At 56.5% G+C, this 19,428-nt stretch overlaps 1 protein-coding gene across 1 annotated transcript in view; it reads right to left on the bottom strand.

Annotated features, from left to right (window-relative positions):
• The window catches only part of LOC121274171 (zinc finger MYND domain-containing protein 15-like), a gene marked incomplete at its 5' end in the record, with an annotated part of 26,936 nt that extends 8,205 nt beyond the window's left edge, over positions 1–18,731 (bottom strand). Inside the window, 4 exons of the mRNA XM_041181372.1 lie at positions 12,054–12,214; positions 16,360–16,418; positions 17,681–17,813; positions 18,630–18,731. Coding sequence (XP_041037306.1) covers positions 12,054–12,214; positions 16,360–16,418; positions 17,681–17,813; positions 18,630–18,731 — 455 coding nt within the window. The remainder of the gene's footprint in view (positions 1–12,053; positions 12,215–16,359; positions 16,419–17,680; positions 17,814–18,629) is intronic.
• Between the last annotated feature and the right edge of the window lie 697 nt (positions 18,732–19,428).

Below are 19,428 nucleotides of genomic sequence, written 5' to 3'. Positions count from 1 at the left end.
ACCAATTCCCCACAATATGGGCAGGGGGGAGTGGGGCATGTGTAAGGCACCCAATCTGCCCTTAGCGCCACGAACAGGGGGCAGGAGGAGGCCATTCAGCTCCTCGAGCCTGCCCTGGCATTCAATAAGGTCATGGCTGATCTGAGTGTGGCCTCAACTCCAATTCCCAGCTCCCCCGATAACCTTTGCTTCCCTGATCACTCAAGAATCTATCTAACTCAGTCTTAAAAATACTGAATGGCTCAGCCTCCGTTGCTCTCTGGGGGGAGAGAGTTCCAAAGATTCACGTCCCTCAGAGAAAAAATGTCTCCTTATCTCTGTCCTAAATGAGTGACCCCTTATTTTAAAACAGTGACCCCCCACCCCGCACCCCCCTACCCCCAAACCCCCTCGTTCTAGATTCTCCCACAAGAGGAAACACCCTGTCCACACCCGACCTGTCCAAGACCCCTCAGGAGCTTAAAGGTTTCAATCAGGTCGCCTCTCACTCTCCTCAACTCCAATGGATACAGGGCCTGGCCCATCCAATCTCTCCTCAGCCTCCTACTATCCCACTGCCACCCTGCCACACTGCCCTCGCCACCTACTGCAGCCCATAGCTTCCCAATTACACGGGGGGAAAAGTTGGTGAACAGGGTGGGAGGGAAGGAAGGACAAGGGGGGAGTACATCCTTTAGCGGGGGAGGGGGTGCCTCGCACGCACTGGGGGGGGGGGGGGTGGGGGGGGGGGGGGGGGTGGTGCCCACCCCAAGATCATACCCCATCCCTGTGCCTCCCTCCGCCACCACCCAGCCTCCTAAACCCACCCCGCTGCCCCCCAGGGTGCCCGATCTCTCCCTATGGTGCCCAATCCCTCCCTAGGGTGCCCGATCTCTCCCTAGGGTGCCCGATCCCTCCCTAGGGTGCCCGATCCCTCCCTAGGGTGCCCGATCCCCAGGTGCCCGGTCCCCAGGTGCCCGATCTCTCCCTAGGGTACCCGATCCCTCCCTAGGGTGCCCGATCCCTCCCTAGGGTGCCCGATCCCTCCCTAGGGTGCCCGATCCCCAGGTGCCCGATCCCTCCCTAGGGTGCCCGATCCCTCCCTAGGGTGCCCGATCTCTCCCTAGGGTACCCGATCCCTCCCTAGGGTGCCCGATCTCTCCCTAGGGTGCCCGATCCCTCCCTAGGGTACCCGATCTCTCCCTAGGGTGCCCGATCCCCAGGTGCCCGGTCCCCAGGTGCCCGATCCCTCCCTAGGGTGCCCGATCTCTCCCTAGGGTGCCCAATCTCTCCCTAGGGTGCCCGATCCCTCCCTAGGGTACCCGATCTCTCCCTAGGGTGCCCAATCTCTCCCTAGGGTGCCCGATCCCTCCCTAGGGTGCCCGATCTCTCCCTAGGGTGCCCGATCTCTCCCTAGGGTGCCCGATCCCTCCCTAGGGTGCCCGATCTCTCCCTAGGGTGCCCGATCCCCAGGTGCCCGGTCCCCAGGTGCCCGGTCCCCAGGTGCCCGATCCCTCCCTGCCCAAAAAAGCCCGGATTCACCTCGTCACAGAAGGAGGCTGTTCGGCCCATCATGTCTGCACTGGCTCTCTGGGCATTTTAACTGAGCGCCAACCCCCTGCCTTTTCCCCGTACCCCTGCCCATTGTTTCTATTCAAATAATCAGCTAATGCCCCCTGGAATGCCCCGATTGAACCTGCAAGCGCCCCCCCACACCCCCCCACCCCCCGCCACCCCCACCCCCCCCCACCCCCCCCACCCCCACCCCCCCCACCCCCACCCCCCCCACCACCACCCCCACCCCCCCCCACCACCCCCCCACCCCCCCCCCGCCACCCCCCCACCCCCCGCCCCCCCCACCCCCCCACCCCCCCCCCACCCCCCCCACCCCCACCCCCCCACCCCCCCCCCACCCCCCCCCCCGCCACCCCCCCCACCCCCCCCACCAACCCCCCCCAGCCCCCCCACCACCCCCCCACCCCCCCGCCACCCCCACCCACCCCACCACCCGCCCCCCCCACCCCCCCCCACCCCCCCCACCCCCCACCCCCCCCACCACCCCCACCCCCCCCCCCCCCCGCCCCCAACACCCCCGCCCCCCCCCCAAGCACCCCCCCACCCCCCCCCCCGCCACCCCCCACCCCCCGCCCCCCCCACCCCCCCACCCCCCCCCACCCCCCCCACCCCCACCCCCCCCACCCCCCCACCCCCCCCCCCACCCCCCCCCCCGCCACCCCCCCCACCCCCCCCCACCCCCACCCCCCCCACCAACCCCCCCCACCCCCCCCCGCCACCCCCCCCACCCCCCGCCACCCCCCACCCACCCCACCACCCGCCCCCCCCACCCCCCCCCCACCCCCCCCACCCCCACCCCCCCCCACCACCCCCACCACCCCCCCCACCCCCCCCCCGCCACCCCCCCCACCCCCCCCCGCCACCCCGCCACCCCCCGCCACCCCCCACCCACCCCACCCCCCACCCCCCCCCACCCCCTGCCACCCCCACCCCCCCCCCCCCACACCTCGCATCCCAGACCCCAACCACTCGCTGTGTGAAAAGGGTTTAGTCTCACATCACATTTTGCTTCTTTTGCAAATCACTTTAAACGTTACGGGGAGGCGATGATGTGGTGATATTGTCACTGACTAGTTATCCAGAGAGCCAGGTTAATGCTTCAGGGACCCGGGTTCGAATCCCATCACAGCAGATGGCGGGATTTAAATTCAGTAACAACCTGGAATTAAGAGTCTAACGATCCATGAAACGATTGTCGTGAAAAACCCATCACGAATGTCCAGAGAAGGAAAATCTGTCATCGAGAAGGCCATTCAGCCCCGCAAGCCCGATACCCCATCAAATTATTTCCTGTCTCACTGCCCTCCTTCATCCCCAATCCCCTTGTCCAATGAATAGACTGAAGAATTGGAGGTAGAGAGTGTGAATATTTGGAGGGGGAAGAGAAAGGGAGGAATTGGAGATGGAGGGAGAGAGACACAGGAATTGGAGATGGAGGGAGAGCCACAGAGGAATTGGAGATGGAGGGAGAGAGACACAGAGGAATTGGAGATGGAGGGAGAGAGACACAGGAATTGGAGATGGAGGGAGAGACACAGGAATTGGAGATGGAGGGAGAGAGACAGGAATTGGAGATGGAGGGAGAGAGACACAGAGGAATTGGAGATGGAGGGAGAGCTACAGAGGAATTGGAGATGGAGGGAGAGAGACAGAGGAATTGGAGATGGAGGGAGAGAGACAAGAATTGGAGATGGAGGGAGAGAGACACAGAGGAATTGGAGATGGAGGGAGAGCCACAGAGGAATTGGAGATGGAGGGAGAGAGACACAGGAATTGGAGATGGAGGGAGAGAGACAGGAATTGGAGATGGAGGGAGAGAGACACAGAGGAATTGGAGATGGAGGGAGAGAGACACAGGAATTGGAGATGGAGGGAGAGACACAGGAATTGGAGATGGAGGGAGAGACACAGGAATTGGAGATGGAGGGAGAGAGACACAGAGGAATTGGAGATGGAGGGAGAGCCACAGAGGAATTGGAGATGGAGGGAGAGAGACAGAGGAATTGGAGATGGAGGGAGAGAGACAAGAATTGGAGATGGAGGGAGAGAGACACAGAGGAATTGGAGATGGAGGGAGAGCCACAGAGGAATTGGAGATGGAGGGAGAGAGACACAGGAATTGGAGATGGAGGGAGAGAGACAGGAATTGGAGATGGAGGGAGAGAGACACAGAGGAATTGGAGATGGAGGGAGAGCCACAGAGGAATTGGAGATGGAGGGAGAGAGACACAGGAATTGGAGATGGAGGGAGAGAGACACAGAGGAATTGGAGATGGAGGGAGAGCCACAGAGGAATTGGAGATGGAGGGAGAGAGACAGAAGAATTGGAGATGGAGGGAGAGAGACACAGGAATTGGAGATGGAGGGAGAGAGACACAGGAATTGGAGATGGAGGGAGAGAGACACAGAGGAATTGGAGATGGAGGGAGAGAGACAGAGGAATTGGAGATGGAGGGAGAGACACAGGAATTGGAGATGGAGGGAGAGACACAGGAATTGGAGATGGAAGTAGAGAGACACAGAGGAATTGGAGATGGAGGGAGAGCCACAGAGGAATTGGAGATGGAGGGAGAGAGACACAGAGGAATTGGAGATGGAGGGAGAGAGACAGAGGAATTGGAGACGGAGGGAGAGAGACAGGAATTGGAGATGGAGGGAGAGAGACACAGGAATTGGAGATGGAGGGAGAGAGACACAGAGGAATTGGAGATGGAGGGAGAGCCACAGAGGAATTGGAGATGGAGGGAGAGAGACACAGAGGAATTGGAGATGGAGGGAGAGAGACACAGGAATTGGAGATGGAGGGAGAGAGACAAAGGAATTGGAGATGGAGGGAGAGAGACACAGGAATTGGAGATGGAGGGAGAGAGACAGAGGAATTGGAGATGGAGGGAGAGAGACACAGGAATTGGAGATGGAGGGAGAGAGACACAGAGGAATTGGAGATGGAGGGAGAGCCACAGAGGAATTGGAGATGGAGGGAGAGAGACAGAGGAATTGGAGATGGAGGGAGAGAGACACAGGAATTGGAGATGGAGGGAGAGAGACACAGAGGAATTGGAGATGGAGGGAGAGAGACAGAGGAATTGGAGATGGAGGGGAGAGAGACAGAGGAATTGGAGATGGAGGGAGAGAGACACGAGAATTGGAGATGGAGGGAGAGAGACACAGGAATTGGAGATGGAGGGAGAGAGACACAGAGGAATTGGAGATGGAGGGGAGAGACACAGAGGAATTGGAGATGGAGGGAGAGAGACACAGAGGAATTGGAGATGGAGGGAGAGAGACAGAGGAATTGGAGATGGAGGGAGAGAGACACAGGAATTGGAGATGGAGGGAGAGAGACACAGGAATTGGAGATGGAGGGAGAGAGACACAGAGGAATTGGAGATGGAGGGAGAGCCACAGAGGAATTGGAGATGGAGGGAGAGAGACACAGGAATTGGAGATGGAGGGAGAGAGACACAGGAATTGGAGATGGAGGGAGAGAGACACAGGAATTGGAGATGGAGGGAGAGAGACACAGGAATTGGAGATGGAGGGAGAGAGACAGAGGAATTGGAGATGGAGGGAGAGAGACACAGGAATTGGAGATGGAGGGAGAGAGACACAGAGGAATTGGAGATGGAGGGAGAGAGACAGAGGAATTGGAGATGGAGGGAGAGAGACAGAGGAATTGGAGATGGAGGGAGAGAGACAGAGGAATTGGAGATGGAGGGAGAGAGACACAGGAATTGGAGATGGAGGGAGAGACACAGAGGAATTGGAGATGGAGGGAGAGAGACAGAGGAATTGGAGATGGAGGGAGAGAGACACAGAGGAATTGGAGATGGAGGGAGAGAGACACAGGAATTGGAGATGGAGGGAGAGAGACACAGGAATTGGAGATGGAGGGAGAGAGACAGGAATTGGAGATGGAGGGAGAGAGACAGGAATTGGAGATGGAGGGAGAGAGACAGAGGAATTGGAGATGGAGGGAGAGAGACAGGAATTGGAGATGGAGGGAGAGAGACACAGAGGAATTGGAGATGGAGGGAGAGACACAGAGGAATTGGAGATGGAGGGAGAGAGACACAGGAATTGGAGATGGAGGGAGAGAGACAGGAATTGGAGATGGAGGGAGAGAGACACAGAGGAATTGGAGATGGAGGGAGAGCCACAGAGGAATTGAGATGGAGGGAGAGAGACACAGGAATTGGAGATGGGGGAGAGAGACACAGGAATTGGAGATGGAGGGAGAGAGACACAGGAATTGGAGATGGAGGGAGAGAGACACAGGAATTGGAGATGGAGGGAGAGAGACACAGAGAATTGGAGATGGAGGGAGAGAGACACAGAGGAATTGGAGATGGAGGGAGAGCAGACAGCAGGAATTGGAGATGGAGGGAGAGAGACACAGGAATTGGAGATGGAGGAGAGAGACACAGGAATTGGAGATGGAGGGAGAGAGACAGAGGAATTGGAGATGGAGGGAGAGAGACAGAGGAATTGGAGATGGATGGAGAGAGACACAGAGGTATTGAGTTGGAGGGAGAGCCACAGAGGAATTGAGATGGAGGGGAGAGAGACACAGAGGAATTGGAGATGGAGGGAGAGAGACAGAGGAATTGGAGATGGAGGGAGAGAGACGAGGAATTGGAGATGGAGGGGAGAGGATGAGAGAGACACAGAGGAATTGGAGATGGAGGAGAGAGAGACAGAGGAATTGGAGATGGAGGGAGAGAGACACAGGAATTGGAGATGGAGGGAGAGAGACACAGGAATTGGAGATGGAGGGAGAGAGACAGAGGAATTGGAGATGGAGGGAGAGAGACAGAGGAATTGGAGATGGAGGGAGAGAGACAGAGGAATTGGAGATGGAGGGAGAGAGACACAGGAATTGGAGATGGAGGGAGAGACACAGAGGAATTGGAGATGGAGGGAGAGAGACAGAGGAATTGGAGATGGAGGGAGAGAGACAGGAATTGGAGATGGAGGGAGAGAGACAGGAATTGGAGATGGAGGGAGAGAGACACAGAGGAATTGGAGATGGAGGGAGAGCCACAGAGGAATTGGAGATGGAGGGAGAGAGACACAGGAATTGGAGTTTGAGGGAGAGAGACACAGGAATTGGAGATGGAGGGAGAGAGACAAAGGAATTGGAGATGGAGGGAGAGAGACACAGGAATTGGAGATGGAGGGAGAGAGACACAGGAATTGGAGATGGAGGGAGAGAGACACAGGAATTGGAGATGGAGGGAGAGAGACACAGGAATTGGAGATGGAGGGAGAGAGACACAGGAATTGGAGATGGAGGGAGAGACACAGAGGAATTGGAGATGGAGGGAGAGAGACACAGGAATTGGAGATGGAGGGAGAGACACAGGAATTGGAGATGGAGGGAGAGAGACAGGAATTGGAGATGGAGGGAGAGAGACACAGGAATTGGAGATGGGGGAGAGAGACACAGGAATTGGAGATGGAGGGAGAGAGACAGAGGAATTGGAGATGGAGGAGAGACACAGAGGAATTGGAGATGGAGGGAGAGAGACACAGGAATTGGAGATGGAGGGAGAGAGACACAGGAATTGGAGATGGAGGGAGAAAGACACAGGAATTGGAGATGGAGGGGGAGAGACAGAGGAATTGGAGATGGAGGGAGAGAGACAGAGGAATTGGAGATGGAGCGAGAGAGACAGAGGAATTAGAGATGGAGGGAGAGAGACAGGAATTGGAGATGGAGGGAGAGACAGAGGAATTGGAGATGGAGGGAGAGAGACAGAGGAATTGGAGATGGAGGGAGAGAGACACAGAGGAATTGGAGATGGAGGGAGAGAGACACAGAGGAATTGGAGATGGAGGGAGAGAGACACAGAGGAATTGGAGATGGAGGGAGAGACACAGAGGAATTGGAGATGGAGGGAGAGAGACACAGGAATTGGAGATGGAGGGAGAGAGACACAGAGGAATTGGAGATGGAGGGAGAGCCACAGAGGAATTGGAGATGGAGGGAGAGAGACAGAAGAATTGGAGATGGAGGGAGAGAGACACAGGAATTGGAGATGGAGGGAGAGAGACACAGGAATTGGAGATGGAGGGAGAGAGACACAGAGGAATTGGAGATGGAGGGAGAGAGACAGAGGAATTGGAGATGGAGGGAGAGACACAGGAATTGGAGATGGAGGGAGAGACACAGGAATTGGAGATGGAGTAGAGAGACACAGAGGAATTGGAGATGGAGGGAGAGCCACAGAGGAATTGGAGATGGAGGGAGAGAGACACAGAGGAATTGGAGATGGAGGGAGAGAGACAGAGGAATTGGAGACGGAGGGAGAGAGACAGGAATTGGAGATGGAGGGAGAGAGACACAGGAATTGGAGATGGAGGAGAGAGACAGAGGAATTGGAGATGGAGGGAGAGAGACAGAGGAATGAGATGGAGGGAGAGAAGACAGGAATTGGAGATGGAGGAGAGAGACACAGGAATTGGAGATGGAGGGAGAGAGACACAGGAATTGGAGATGGAGGGAGAGAGACAGAGGAATTGGAGATGGAGCGAGAGAGACAGAGGAATTGGAGATGGAGCGAGAGAGACAGAGGAATTGGAGATGGAGGGAGAGAGACACAGGAATTGGAGATGGAGGGAGAGAGACAGAGGAATTGGAGATGGAGGGAGAGAGACACAGGAATTGGAGATGGAGGGAGAGAGACACAGAGGAATTGGAGATGGAGGGAGAGAGACAGAGGAATTGGAGATGGAGGGTTAGAGACAGAGGAATTGGAGATGGAGCGAGAGAGACACAGGAATTGGAGATGGAGGGAGAGAGACAGAGGAATTGGAGATGGAGGGAGAGAGACAGAGGAATTGGAGATGGAGGGAGAGAGACACAGGAATTGGAGATGGGGGAGAGAGAACAGGAATTGGAGATGGAGGGAGAGAGACAGGAATTGGAGATGGAGGGGAGAGACAGAGGAATTGGAGATGGAGGGAGAGAGACAGAGGAATTGGAGATGGAGGGAGAGAGACACAGAGGAATTGGAGATGGAGGGAGAGAGACAGAGGAATTGGAGATGGAGGGAGAGAGACAGGAATTGGAGATGGAGGGAGAGAGACACAGGAATTGGAGATGGAGGGAGAGAGACACAGGAATTGGAGATGGAGGGAGAGACACAGAGGAATTGGAGATGGAGGGAGAGAGACACAGAGGAATTGGAGATGGAGGGAGAGAGACACAGGAATTGGAGATGGAGGGAGAGACACAGGAATTGGAGATGGAGGGAGAGACACAGGAATTGGAGATGGAGGGAGAGAGACAGAGGAATTGGAGATGGAGGGAGAGAGACACAGGAATTGGAGATGGAGGGAGAGAGACACAGAGGAATTGGAGATGGAGGGAGAGCCACAGAGGAATTGGAGATGGAGGGAGAGAGACACAGAGGAATTGGAGATGGAGGGAGAGAGACAGAGGAATTGGAGATGGAGGGAGAGAGACACAGGAATTGGAGATGGAGGGAGAGAGACACAGAGGAATTGGAGATGGAGGGAGAGCCACAGAGGAATTGGAGATGGAGGGAGAGAGACACAGAGGAATTGGAGATGGAGGGAGAGAGACACAGGAATTGGAGATGGAGGGAGAGAGACACAGGAATTGGAGATGGAGGGAGAGAGACAGGAATTGGAGATGGAGGGAGAGAGACAGGAATTGGAGATGGAGGGAGAGAGACAGAGGAATTGGAGATGGAGGGAGAGAGACAAGAATTGGAGATGGAGGGAGAGAGACACAGAGGAATTGGAGATGGAGGGAGAGCCACAGAGGAATTGGAGATGGAGGGAGAGAGACACAGGAATTGGAGATGGAGGGAGAGAGACAGGAATTGGAGATGGAGGGAGAGAGACACAGAGGAATTGGAGATGGAGGGAGAGCCACAGAGGAATTGAGATGGAGGGAGAGAGACACAGGAATTGGAGATGGAGGGAGAGAGACACAGGAATTGGAGATGGAGGGAGAGAGACACAGGAATTGGAGATGGAGGGAGAGAGACACAGGAATTGGAGATGGAGGGAGAGAGACACAGGAATTGGAGATGGAGGGAGAGAGACACAGGAATTGGAGATGGAGGGAGAGAGACAGGAATTGGAGATGGAGGGAGAGAGACAGGAATTGGAGATGGAGGGAGAGAGACAGGAATTGGAGATGGAGGGAGAGAGACAGAGGAATTGGAGATGGAGGGAGAGAGACAGGAATTGGAGATGGAGGGAGAGAGACACAGAGGAATTGGAGATGGAGGGAGACCCACAGAGGAATTGGAGATGGAGGGAGAGAGACACAGGAATTGGAGATGGAGGGAGAGAGACACAGAGGAATTGGAGATGGAGGGAGAGAGGCACAGAGGAATTGGAGATGGAGGGAGAGAGACACAGAAATTGGAGATGGAGGGAGAGACACAGGAATTGGAGATGGAGGGAGAGAGACAGGAATTGGAGATGGAGGGAGAGAGACAGGAATTGGAGATGGAGGGAGAGAGACAGAGGAATTGGAGATGGAGGGAGAGAGACAAGAATTGGAGATGGAGGGAGAGAGACACAGAGGAATTGGAGATGGAGAGAGAGCCACAGAGGAATTGGAGATGGAGGGAGAGAGACACAGGAATTGGAGATGGAGGGAGAGAGACAGGAATTGGAGATGGAGGGAGAGAGACACAGAGGAATTGGAGATGGAGGGAGAGCCACAGAGGAATTGGAGATGGAGGGAGAGAGACACAGGAATTGGAGATGGAGGGAGAGAGACACAGGAATTGGAGATGGAGGGAGAGAGACACAGGAATTGGAGATGGAGGGAGAGAGACACAGGAATTGGAGATGGAGGGAGAGAGACACAGGAATTGGAGATGGAGGGAGAGAGACACAGGAATTGGAGATGGAGGGAGAGAGACACAGGAATTGGAGATGGAGGGAGAGAGACACAGGAATTGGAGATGGAGGGAGAGACACAGAGGAATTGGAGATGGAGGGAGAGAGACACAGAGGAATTGGAGGTGGAGGGAGAGCCACAGAGGAATTGGAGATGGAGGGAGAGAGACACAGGAATTGGAGATGGAGGGAGAGAGACACAGGAATTGGAGATGGAGGGAGAGAGACAGGAATTGGAGATGGAGGGAGAGAGACAGGAATTGGAGATGGAGGGAGAGAGACAGGAATTGGAGATGGAGGGAGAGAGACACAGGAATTGGAGATGGAGGGAGAGAGACAGGAATTGGAGATGGAGGGAGAGAGACACAGAGGAATTGGAGATGGAGGGAGAGCCACAGAGGAATTGGAGATGGAGGGAGAGAGACACAGGAATTGGAGATGGAGGGAGAGAGACACAGAGGAATTGGAGATGGAGGGAGAGAGGCACAGAGGAATTGGAGATGGAGGGAGAGAGACACAGGAATTGGAGATGGAGGGAGAGACACAGGAATTGGAGATGGAGGGAGAGCCACAGAGGAATTGGAGATGGAGGGAGAGAGACACAGAGGAATTGGAGATGGAGGGAGAGAGACACAGGAATTGGAGATGGAGGGAGAGAGACACAGGAATTGGAGATGGAGGGAGAGAGACACAGGAATTGGAGATGGAGGGAGAGAGACAGAGGAATTGGAGATGGAGGGAGAGAGACACAGGAATTGGAGATGGAGGGAGAGAGGCACAGAGGAATTGGAGATGGAGGGAGAGAGACAGAGGAATTGGAGATGGAGGGAGAGAGACACAGGAATTGGAGATGGAGGGAGAGAGACACAGGAATTGGAGATGGAGGGAGAGAGACAGAGGAATTGGAGATGGAGGGAGAGAGACACAGGAATTAGAGATGGAGGGAGAGAGACAGAGGAATTGGAGATGGAGGGAGAGAGACACAGGAATTGGAGATGGGGGAGAGAGACACAGGAATTGGAGATGGAGGGAGAGAGACAGAGGAATTGGAGATGGAGGGAGAGAGACAGAGGAATTGGAGATGGAGGGAGAGAGACACAGGAATTGGAGATGGAGGGAGAGAGACACAGAGGAATTGGAGATGGAGGGAGAGCCACAGAGGAATTGGAGATGGAGGGAGAGAGACACAGAGGAATTGGAGATGGAGGGAGAGAGACAGAGGAATTAGAGATGGAGGGAGAGAGATACAGGATTTGGAGATGGAGGGAGAGACACAGAGGAATTGGAGATGGAGGGAGAGAGACAGAGGAATTAGAGATGGAGGGAGAGAGATACAGGAATTGGAGATGGAGGGAGAGACACAGAGGAATTGGAGATGGAGGGAGAGAGACAGAGGAATTGGAGATGGAGGGAGAGAGACAGAAGAATTGGAGATGGAGGGAGAGGGATCTTGATTCTCACATGGCTGATGAATTGTTTCATGTTGATAGTTGGTTGGACCAGAGCAGGACAAGCCTTGAATGGAATTCCAGTAAAACCACAGACATCCCAAAGGCCCTCAGGTCATTCTCCTGTCCAGTTTGTGCTAGTGGCTGAGATTCTCCACTCACCAGGGCAGCTTGTTATCGATGCCAATGATTCGAAAGGGAGAGCGGAAGGGGTTAATGATGGGTTGGCTGATCGATCCTCCTGCTGCAGTGCTCATGGTCTGGTTGTCAATGTCACAGCTGTACTCACTGCACTCTGTGAAGAAAGCTGGAACGCGAAGAGACTGCAGAGAGTGAAAAAGCAGAACAAACTAACTGAGAACCAGAAATAGCACCTCATACCCCCCAGCCCCCAGTGTACCCCTCCGCCCCCAACCCCCAGTGTCCCCCTCCACCCCCAGTGTCCCCCTCCGCCCCCAGCGTCCCCCTCCACCCCCAACACCCAGTGTCCTCCTCCACTCCCAGTGTCCCCCTCCGCCCCCAGCGTCCCCCTCCATCCCCAACACCCAGTGTCCCCCTCCGCCCCCAGCGTCCCCCTCCACCCCCAACCCCCAGTGTCCCCCTCCGCCCCCGACCCCCAGTGTCCCCGTTCACCCCCAACCCCCAGTGTCCCCGTTCGCCCCCAACCCCCAGTGTCCCCCTCCACCCCCAACCACCAAGTGTCCCCTCCACCCCCAACTCCCAGTGTCCCCCCTCCACCCCCAACCACCACTGTCCCCCTCCACCCCCAACCCCCAGTGTCCCCTCCACCCCTAGTGTCCCCCTCCACCCCCAACCCCCAGTGTCCCCCTCCACCCCCAACCCCCAGTGTCCCCCTCTACCCCCAAGCCCCCAGTGTCCCCCTCTACCCCCTAGGTCCCCCAGGTCCCTCCACCCCTAGTGTCCCCCTCTACTCCCCAACCCCCAGTGTCCCCCTCTACCCCCAGCCCCCAGTGTCCCCTCCACCCCTAGTGTCCCCCTCCACCCCCAACCCCCAGTGTCCCCCTCTACCCCCAGCCCCCAGTGTCCCCCTCTACCCCCAGCCCCCAGTGTCCCCTCCACCCCTAGTGTCCCCCTCCACCCCCAACCCCCAGTGTCCCCCTCTACCCCCAGCCCCCAGTGTCCCCTCCACCCCTAGTGTCCCCCTCCACCCCCAACCCCCAGTGTCCCCCTCTACCCCCAGCCCCCAGTGTCCCCCTCTACCCCCAGCCCCCAGTGTCCCCTCCACCCCTAGTGTTCCCCTCCACCCCCAACCCCCAGTGTCCCCCTCCACCCCCAACCCCCAGTGTCCCCCTCCACCCCCAACCCCCACTGTCCCCCTCCACCCCCAACCCCCACTGTCCCCCTCCACCCCCAACCCCCAGTGTCCCCTCCACCCCCAACTCCCACTGTCCCCCTCCACCCCCAACCCCCAGTGTTCCCTCCACCCCTAGTGTCCCCCTCCACCCCCAACCCCCACTGTCCCCCTCTACCCCCAGCCCCCAGTGTCCCCCTCCACCCCCAACACCCAGTGTCTTCCTCCACCCCCAGTGTCCCCTCCACCCCCAACCCCCACTGTCCCCCTCCACCCTCATCCCCCAGTGTCCCCCTCCACCCCCAACACCCAGTGTCCCCCTCCACCCCCAACCCCCACTGTCCCCCTCCACCCCCAGTGTCCCCCTTCACCTCCAACCCCCACTGTCCCCCTCTATCCCCAACCCCTGGTGTCTCCCTCCACCCCCAATGTCCCCCTCCACCCACAACCCCCGGTGTCTCCCTCCACCCTCAACCCCCAGTGTCTCCCTCCACCCCCAGTGTCCCCCTCCACACCCAAACCCCAGAGTCTCCCTCAACCCCCAACCCCCAGTGTCCCCTTCCACCCCACAACCCCCAGTGTCCCCCTCCACCCCCAACCCCCAGTGTCTTCCTCCACCCCCAGTGTCCCCCTCCACCCCCAGTGTCCCCCTCCACCCCCAGTGTCCCCCTCCACCCCCAGTCCCACTGAGACGGGTGTACATGTCTCTATTTGAGAGTGTGTGTGTTTTTTATTCATTCCCAGGATGTGGGCTTCGCTGGCTGGGCCCAGCATTTATTGCCCATCCCTAATTGCCCCTTCAGAATGTGGTGGTGAGCTGCCTTCTTGAACCGCTGCAGTCCATGTGGTGTAGGTACACCCACAGCGCTGTTAGGGAGGGAGTTCCAGGATTTTGACCCAGTGACAGTGAAGGAACGGCGATATATTTCCAAGTCAGGATGGTGAGTGACTTGGAGGGGGTCTACACACTGCTGCTACTGTGTGTCAGTGATGGAGGGAGTGAATGTTTGTGGATCGGGGGCCAATAAAGTGGGGCTGCTTTGTCCTGGATGGTGTCCAGCTTCTCGAGTGTTGTGGGAGCTGCACTCATCCAGGCAAGTGGGGAGTATTCCATCACACTCCTGACTTGTGCCTTGTAGATGGTGGACAGGCTTTGGGGAGTCAGGAGGTGAGTTACTCTCCGCAGGATTCCCAGCATCTGACCTGCTCTTGTAGCCAGAGTATTTATATGGCTGGTCCAGTTCAGTTTCTGGTCAATGGTAACCCCCAGGATGTTGACAGTGGTGGATTCAGTGGTGGTAATGTCATTGAACATCAAGGGGTGATGGTTAGATTCTCTCTTGTTGGAGATGGTCATTGCCTGGCACTTGTGTGGTGTGAATGTTACTTGCCACTTGTCAGCCCAAGTCTGGATATTGTCCAGGTCTTGCTGCATTTGGACATGGACTGCTTCAGTATCTGAGGAGTTGTGAATGGTGCTAAACATTGTGAAATCATCAGTGAACATCCCCACTTCTGACCTTATGATGGAAGGAAGGTCATTGATGAAGCAGCTGAAGATGGTTGGGCCGAGGACACTAACCTGAGGAACTCCTGCAGTGATGTCCTGGAGCTGAGATGACTGACCTCCAACAACCACAACCATCTCCCTTTGCGCTGGGTATGACTCCAACCAGCGGAGAGTTTTCCCCCTGATTCTCATTGACTCCAGTGTTGCTAGGGCTCCTTGATGCCACACTCGGTCAAATGCTGCCTTGCGGTCAAGGGCAGTCACTCTCACCTCACCTCGGAGTTCAGCTCTTTTGTCCATGTTTGAACCAAGGCTGTAATGAGGTCAGGAGCTGAGTGGCCCTGGCGGAACCCAAACTGGGCATCAGTGAGCAGGTTATTGCTAAGCAAGTGCCGCTTGATAGCACTGTTGATAACCCCTTCCATTACTTTACTGATGATGGAGAGTAGACCCATGGAGCCGGGGTCTGAATTGTCCGGGTTGGATTTGTCCTGCTTTTTGTGTACAGGACATACCTGGGCAATTTTCCACATAGCCGGGTAGATGCCAGTGTTGTAGCTGTACTGGAACAGCTTGGCTAGGGGCATGGCAAGTTCTGGAGCACAAGTCTTCAGTACTATTGCTGGAATATTGTCAGGGCCCATAGCCTTTGCAGTATCCAGTGCCTTCAGCCGTTTCTTGACATCACGTGGAGTGAATTGAATTGGCTGAAGACTGGCATCTGTGATGCTGGGGACTCCAGAGGAGGCTGAGATGGATCATCCACTCGGCACTTCAGGCTGAAGATTGTAGCAAATGCTTCAGCCTTACCTTTTGCACTGATGTGCTGGGCTCCTCCATCGTTGAGGATGGGGATATTTGTGGAGCCTCCTCCTCCAGTGAGTTGTTTAATTGTCCACCACCATTCACAACTGGATGTGGCAGGACTGCAGAGCTTAGATCTGATCCGTTGGTTGTGGGATTGTTTAGCTCTGTCTATCACCTGCTGCTAATGCTGTTTGACGTGCAAGTAGTCCTGTGATATAGATTCACCAGGTTGACACCTCATTTTTAGGTATGCCTGGTGCTGCTCCTGGCATGCCCTCCTGCACTCTTCATTGAACCAGGGTTGATCCCCTGGTTTGATGGTAAAGGTAGAGTGGGGGATATGCTGGACCATGAGATTACAGATTGTGTTCGAGTACAATTCTGCTGCTGCTGATGGCCCACAGAACCTCATGGATGCCCAGTCTTGAGTTGCTTGATCTGTTTGAAATCTACCCCATTTAGCACGGTGGTAGTGCCACACAACACGATGGAGGGTAGCCCCAATGTGAAGACAGGACTTTGTCTCCACAATGACTGTGCGGTGGTCACTCCTCTTGTCATGGACAGTATCTGCAAGAGGCAGGCTGGTGAGGATGGAGTCAGGAATGTTTTTCCCTCTTGTTGGTTCCCTCACCACCTGCTGCAGACCTAGTCTAGCAGCGATGTCCTTTAGAGAGAGTGCATGTGTGCACGGCTGTGTCCGAGAGTGAAAGAGAAACAAAAACTGCTGGAAAAGCTCAGCAGCATCTGAGGAGAGAGAAACAGAGTTAACGTTTCAAGTCCGCGTGTGTGTGTGTGTGTCTGCACACGCGTATATATTTCTGTCAGTCACTGCTCACCTGCAGCCTGGGTAGAGTACGTAACCAGGTTCCACTCAGTCCAAACCCCACATTAAACCCTGAAATTACAGACAGGACATTCTTATGTTGACCATTGCGGAGGGTGAAGAGCTACACTGTATAAAGCACCTCTAACACCACACCCAGAGTCTCAGTGCCCAGAGTCCCAGCGCCCAGAGTTCCAGTGCCCAGAGTCCCAGCGTCCAGAGTCCCAGCGTCCAGAGTCCCAGCGTCCAGAGTCCCAGAGTCCCAGAGTCCCAGTGCCCAGAGTCCCAGCACCCAGAGTCCCAGCGCCCAGAGTTCCAGAGTCCCAGTGCCCAGAGTTCCAGCGCCCAGAGTCCCAGCACCCAGAGTTCCAGAGTTCCAGTGCCCAGAGTCCCAGTGTCCAGAGTCCCAGAGTCCCAGTGCCCAGAGTCCCAGTGCTCAGTCCCATCACTAACCCACCACCCATCCATCCACAAACTCATTGGCCCCAATCTTTCCATCCCCATTCCCAGTGCTCCCCCTTCCCCATCCTCCCCAATCCCAGTGCCCCCCTCCCCATTCCCAGTGCCCCCCTCCCCATTCCCAGTGCCCAACCTCCCCATTTCCATTGCCCCCTCCCCATTCCCAGTGCCCCCTCCCCATTCCCAGTGCCGAACCTCCCCATTCCCAGTGCCCCCCTCCCCAACCTCCCCATTCCCAGAGCCCCCTCCCCATTCCCAGTGCCCCCCTCCCCAACCTCCCCATTCCCAGTGCCCCCTCCCCATTCCCAGTGCCCCCCTCCCCAACCTCCCCATTCCCAGTGCCCCCTCCCCATTCCCAGTGCCCCCCTCCCCAACCTCCCCATTCCCAGTGCCCAACCTCCCCATTCCCAGTGCCCCCCTCCCCAACCTCCCCATTCCCAGTGCCCCCTCCCCATTCCCAGTGCCCCCCTCCCCATTCCCGGTGCCCCCTCCCCATTCCCAGTGCCCCCTCCCCATTCCCAGTGCCCCACTCCCCAACCTCCCCATTCCCAGTGCCCCCTCCCCATTCCCAGTGCCCCCCTCCCCATTCCCGGTGCCCAACCTCCCCATTCCCAGTGCCCCCTCCCCATTCCCGGTGCCCAACCTCCCCATTCCCAGTGAACCCTCCCCATTCCCGGTGCCCAACCTCCCCATTCCCAGTGCCCCCTCCCCATTCCCAGTGCCCAACCTCCCCATTCCCAGTGGCCCCCGTCCCCATTCCAAATGCCCCCCCTCCCAGTGACAACCCCCTCTCAGTGACCCCCCCCTCCCCATTCCCAGTGACCCCCCCACCCCCTCCACCCCCAACGATGCCAGTGTGTTGACGCCTCACTCACCAATCACCAGATCTGCCTTCGGTCCCTGAAGCATGTGGTAAGGTTTCGAACAGACTTTGATGCGAATGTTTCTCCGGTCGGCCCTCTCCTCACTGATACAGATGTTGGGGTTCACCACACACACCTGGCCATCCTGTTGGGGTTGGGGAGGGTGTTTGGGGGTTGGGGGGTGGGGGGGGCGACAGAAACAGGCTCAGATTCTGGATCTGATGGGGGGGGGGGTGCCAAGAGCAGCCAGAGCAGTGACACCCTCCCACCCAGAACCTTCCAGCAACTTATACAATCCTCCAGCACAGGAGGAGGCCATTCTGCCCATTGTTCCTGTGCTGGCCCCTGCCCTTTCGCCAAAGCTTTGCAAATTTTCCCACTTTCAGTTTCTGTCCAATTCCAACTTATTATTAAATCTGACTCCACTGACGTGGGGCAGAGTATCCACCCCCCCTCACCCTGTATCCAACCCCCCTCACCCTCTAACACCCCCACTCACACTGATTCCACTGTGTCCCTCCGTGTACACCATCCACCCTCTAACACCCCCTCACACTGTGCAACCAGCCACACCCTGTTACCCCTCCATTACCCTGCACCCCTTACCATAGGCAGCCCCTCACCCGTTCAATCCGCTCTCACCCTGGGCCCCCTCACCCTGAGCCTCCACACACACCCTGGACCCCACACACACACACCCTGGACCCCCACACACACCCTGGGCCCCCTCACCATGAGCCTCCACACACACCCTGGACCCCACACACACACCCTGGGCCCCAAACACACACCCTGTGGGCCCACACACACACACCCTGTGGGCCCACACACACACACCCTGGACCCCACACACACACCCTGGGCCCCCTCACCATGAGGCTCCACACACACCCTGGACCCCACACACACACCCTGGGCCCACACACACACACCCTGGGCCCACCCTCCCATTGCCTCACACCTTTCTCTGAAGGCTGAACTGCTGTTCGTCCACTTCCAGGGGTAAGTTGTCACCAACAAAATGAATCTCAAAAGTGACATGAGGCAAGAGCACAGCGAGTTCCTACAGAAAATGACACAGGACAGGACACGATCATTCACCTGAGAAATCCCCACAGGGGAAAGCTGTGTACTCACATCCTAACCTCACACTCAGAAAACACTGCCAGCACTCACTCAATTCAAAACTGTTAGTGCCTCCTACACTCACCAACACCATCCCCAGGGAAAACTCACCCTGCTGATAACTCCCTACCACAGCAGTGTTGAGGGAGACTTACTCTGTATCTAACCCCGTGCTGTACCTGTCCTGGGAGTGTTTGAAGGGTACAGTGTAGAGGGAGCTTTACTCTGCGTCTAAACCCATGCTGTACCTGTCCTGCGAGAGACTAATGGGGACAGTGTAGAGGGAGCTTTGCTCTGTATCTAACCCCGTGTGAAACCTGTCCTGGGAGTGTTTGTTGTGGACAGTGTAGAGGGAGCTTTACTCTGTATCTAATCCCGTGCTGTACCTGTCCAGGGAGTGTTTGACGGGGACAGTGCAGAGGGAGTTTTACTCAGTATCTAACCCCATGCTGTATCTGTCTTGGGTGTGTTTGATGGGGACAGTGTAGAGGGAGATTTACACTGTAACTAACCCCGTGCTGTAACTGTCCTGGGAGTGTTTGAAGGGTACAGTGTAGAGAGAGCTTTTCTCTGTATCTAAACCCGTGTTGTACCTGTCCTGGGAGTGTTTGATGGGGACAGTGTAGAGGGAGCTT

Source organism: Carcharodon carcharias (assembly GCF_017639515.1).
Source record: "Carcharodon carcharias isolate sCarCar2 chromosome 33 unlocalized genomic scaffold, sCarCar2.pri SUPER_33_unloc_2, whole genome shotgun sequence".
Lineage (NCBI taxonomy): Eukaryota > Metazoa > Chordata > Chondrichthyes > Lamniformes > Lamnidae > Carcharodon > Carcharodon carcharias.
Note: the sequence above shows the minus strand (reverse complement) of the source record. Positions and strands in the feature narration are given on the sequence as shown.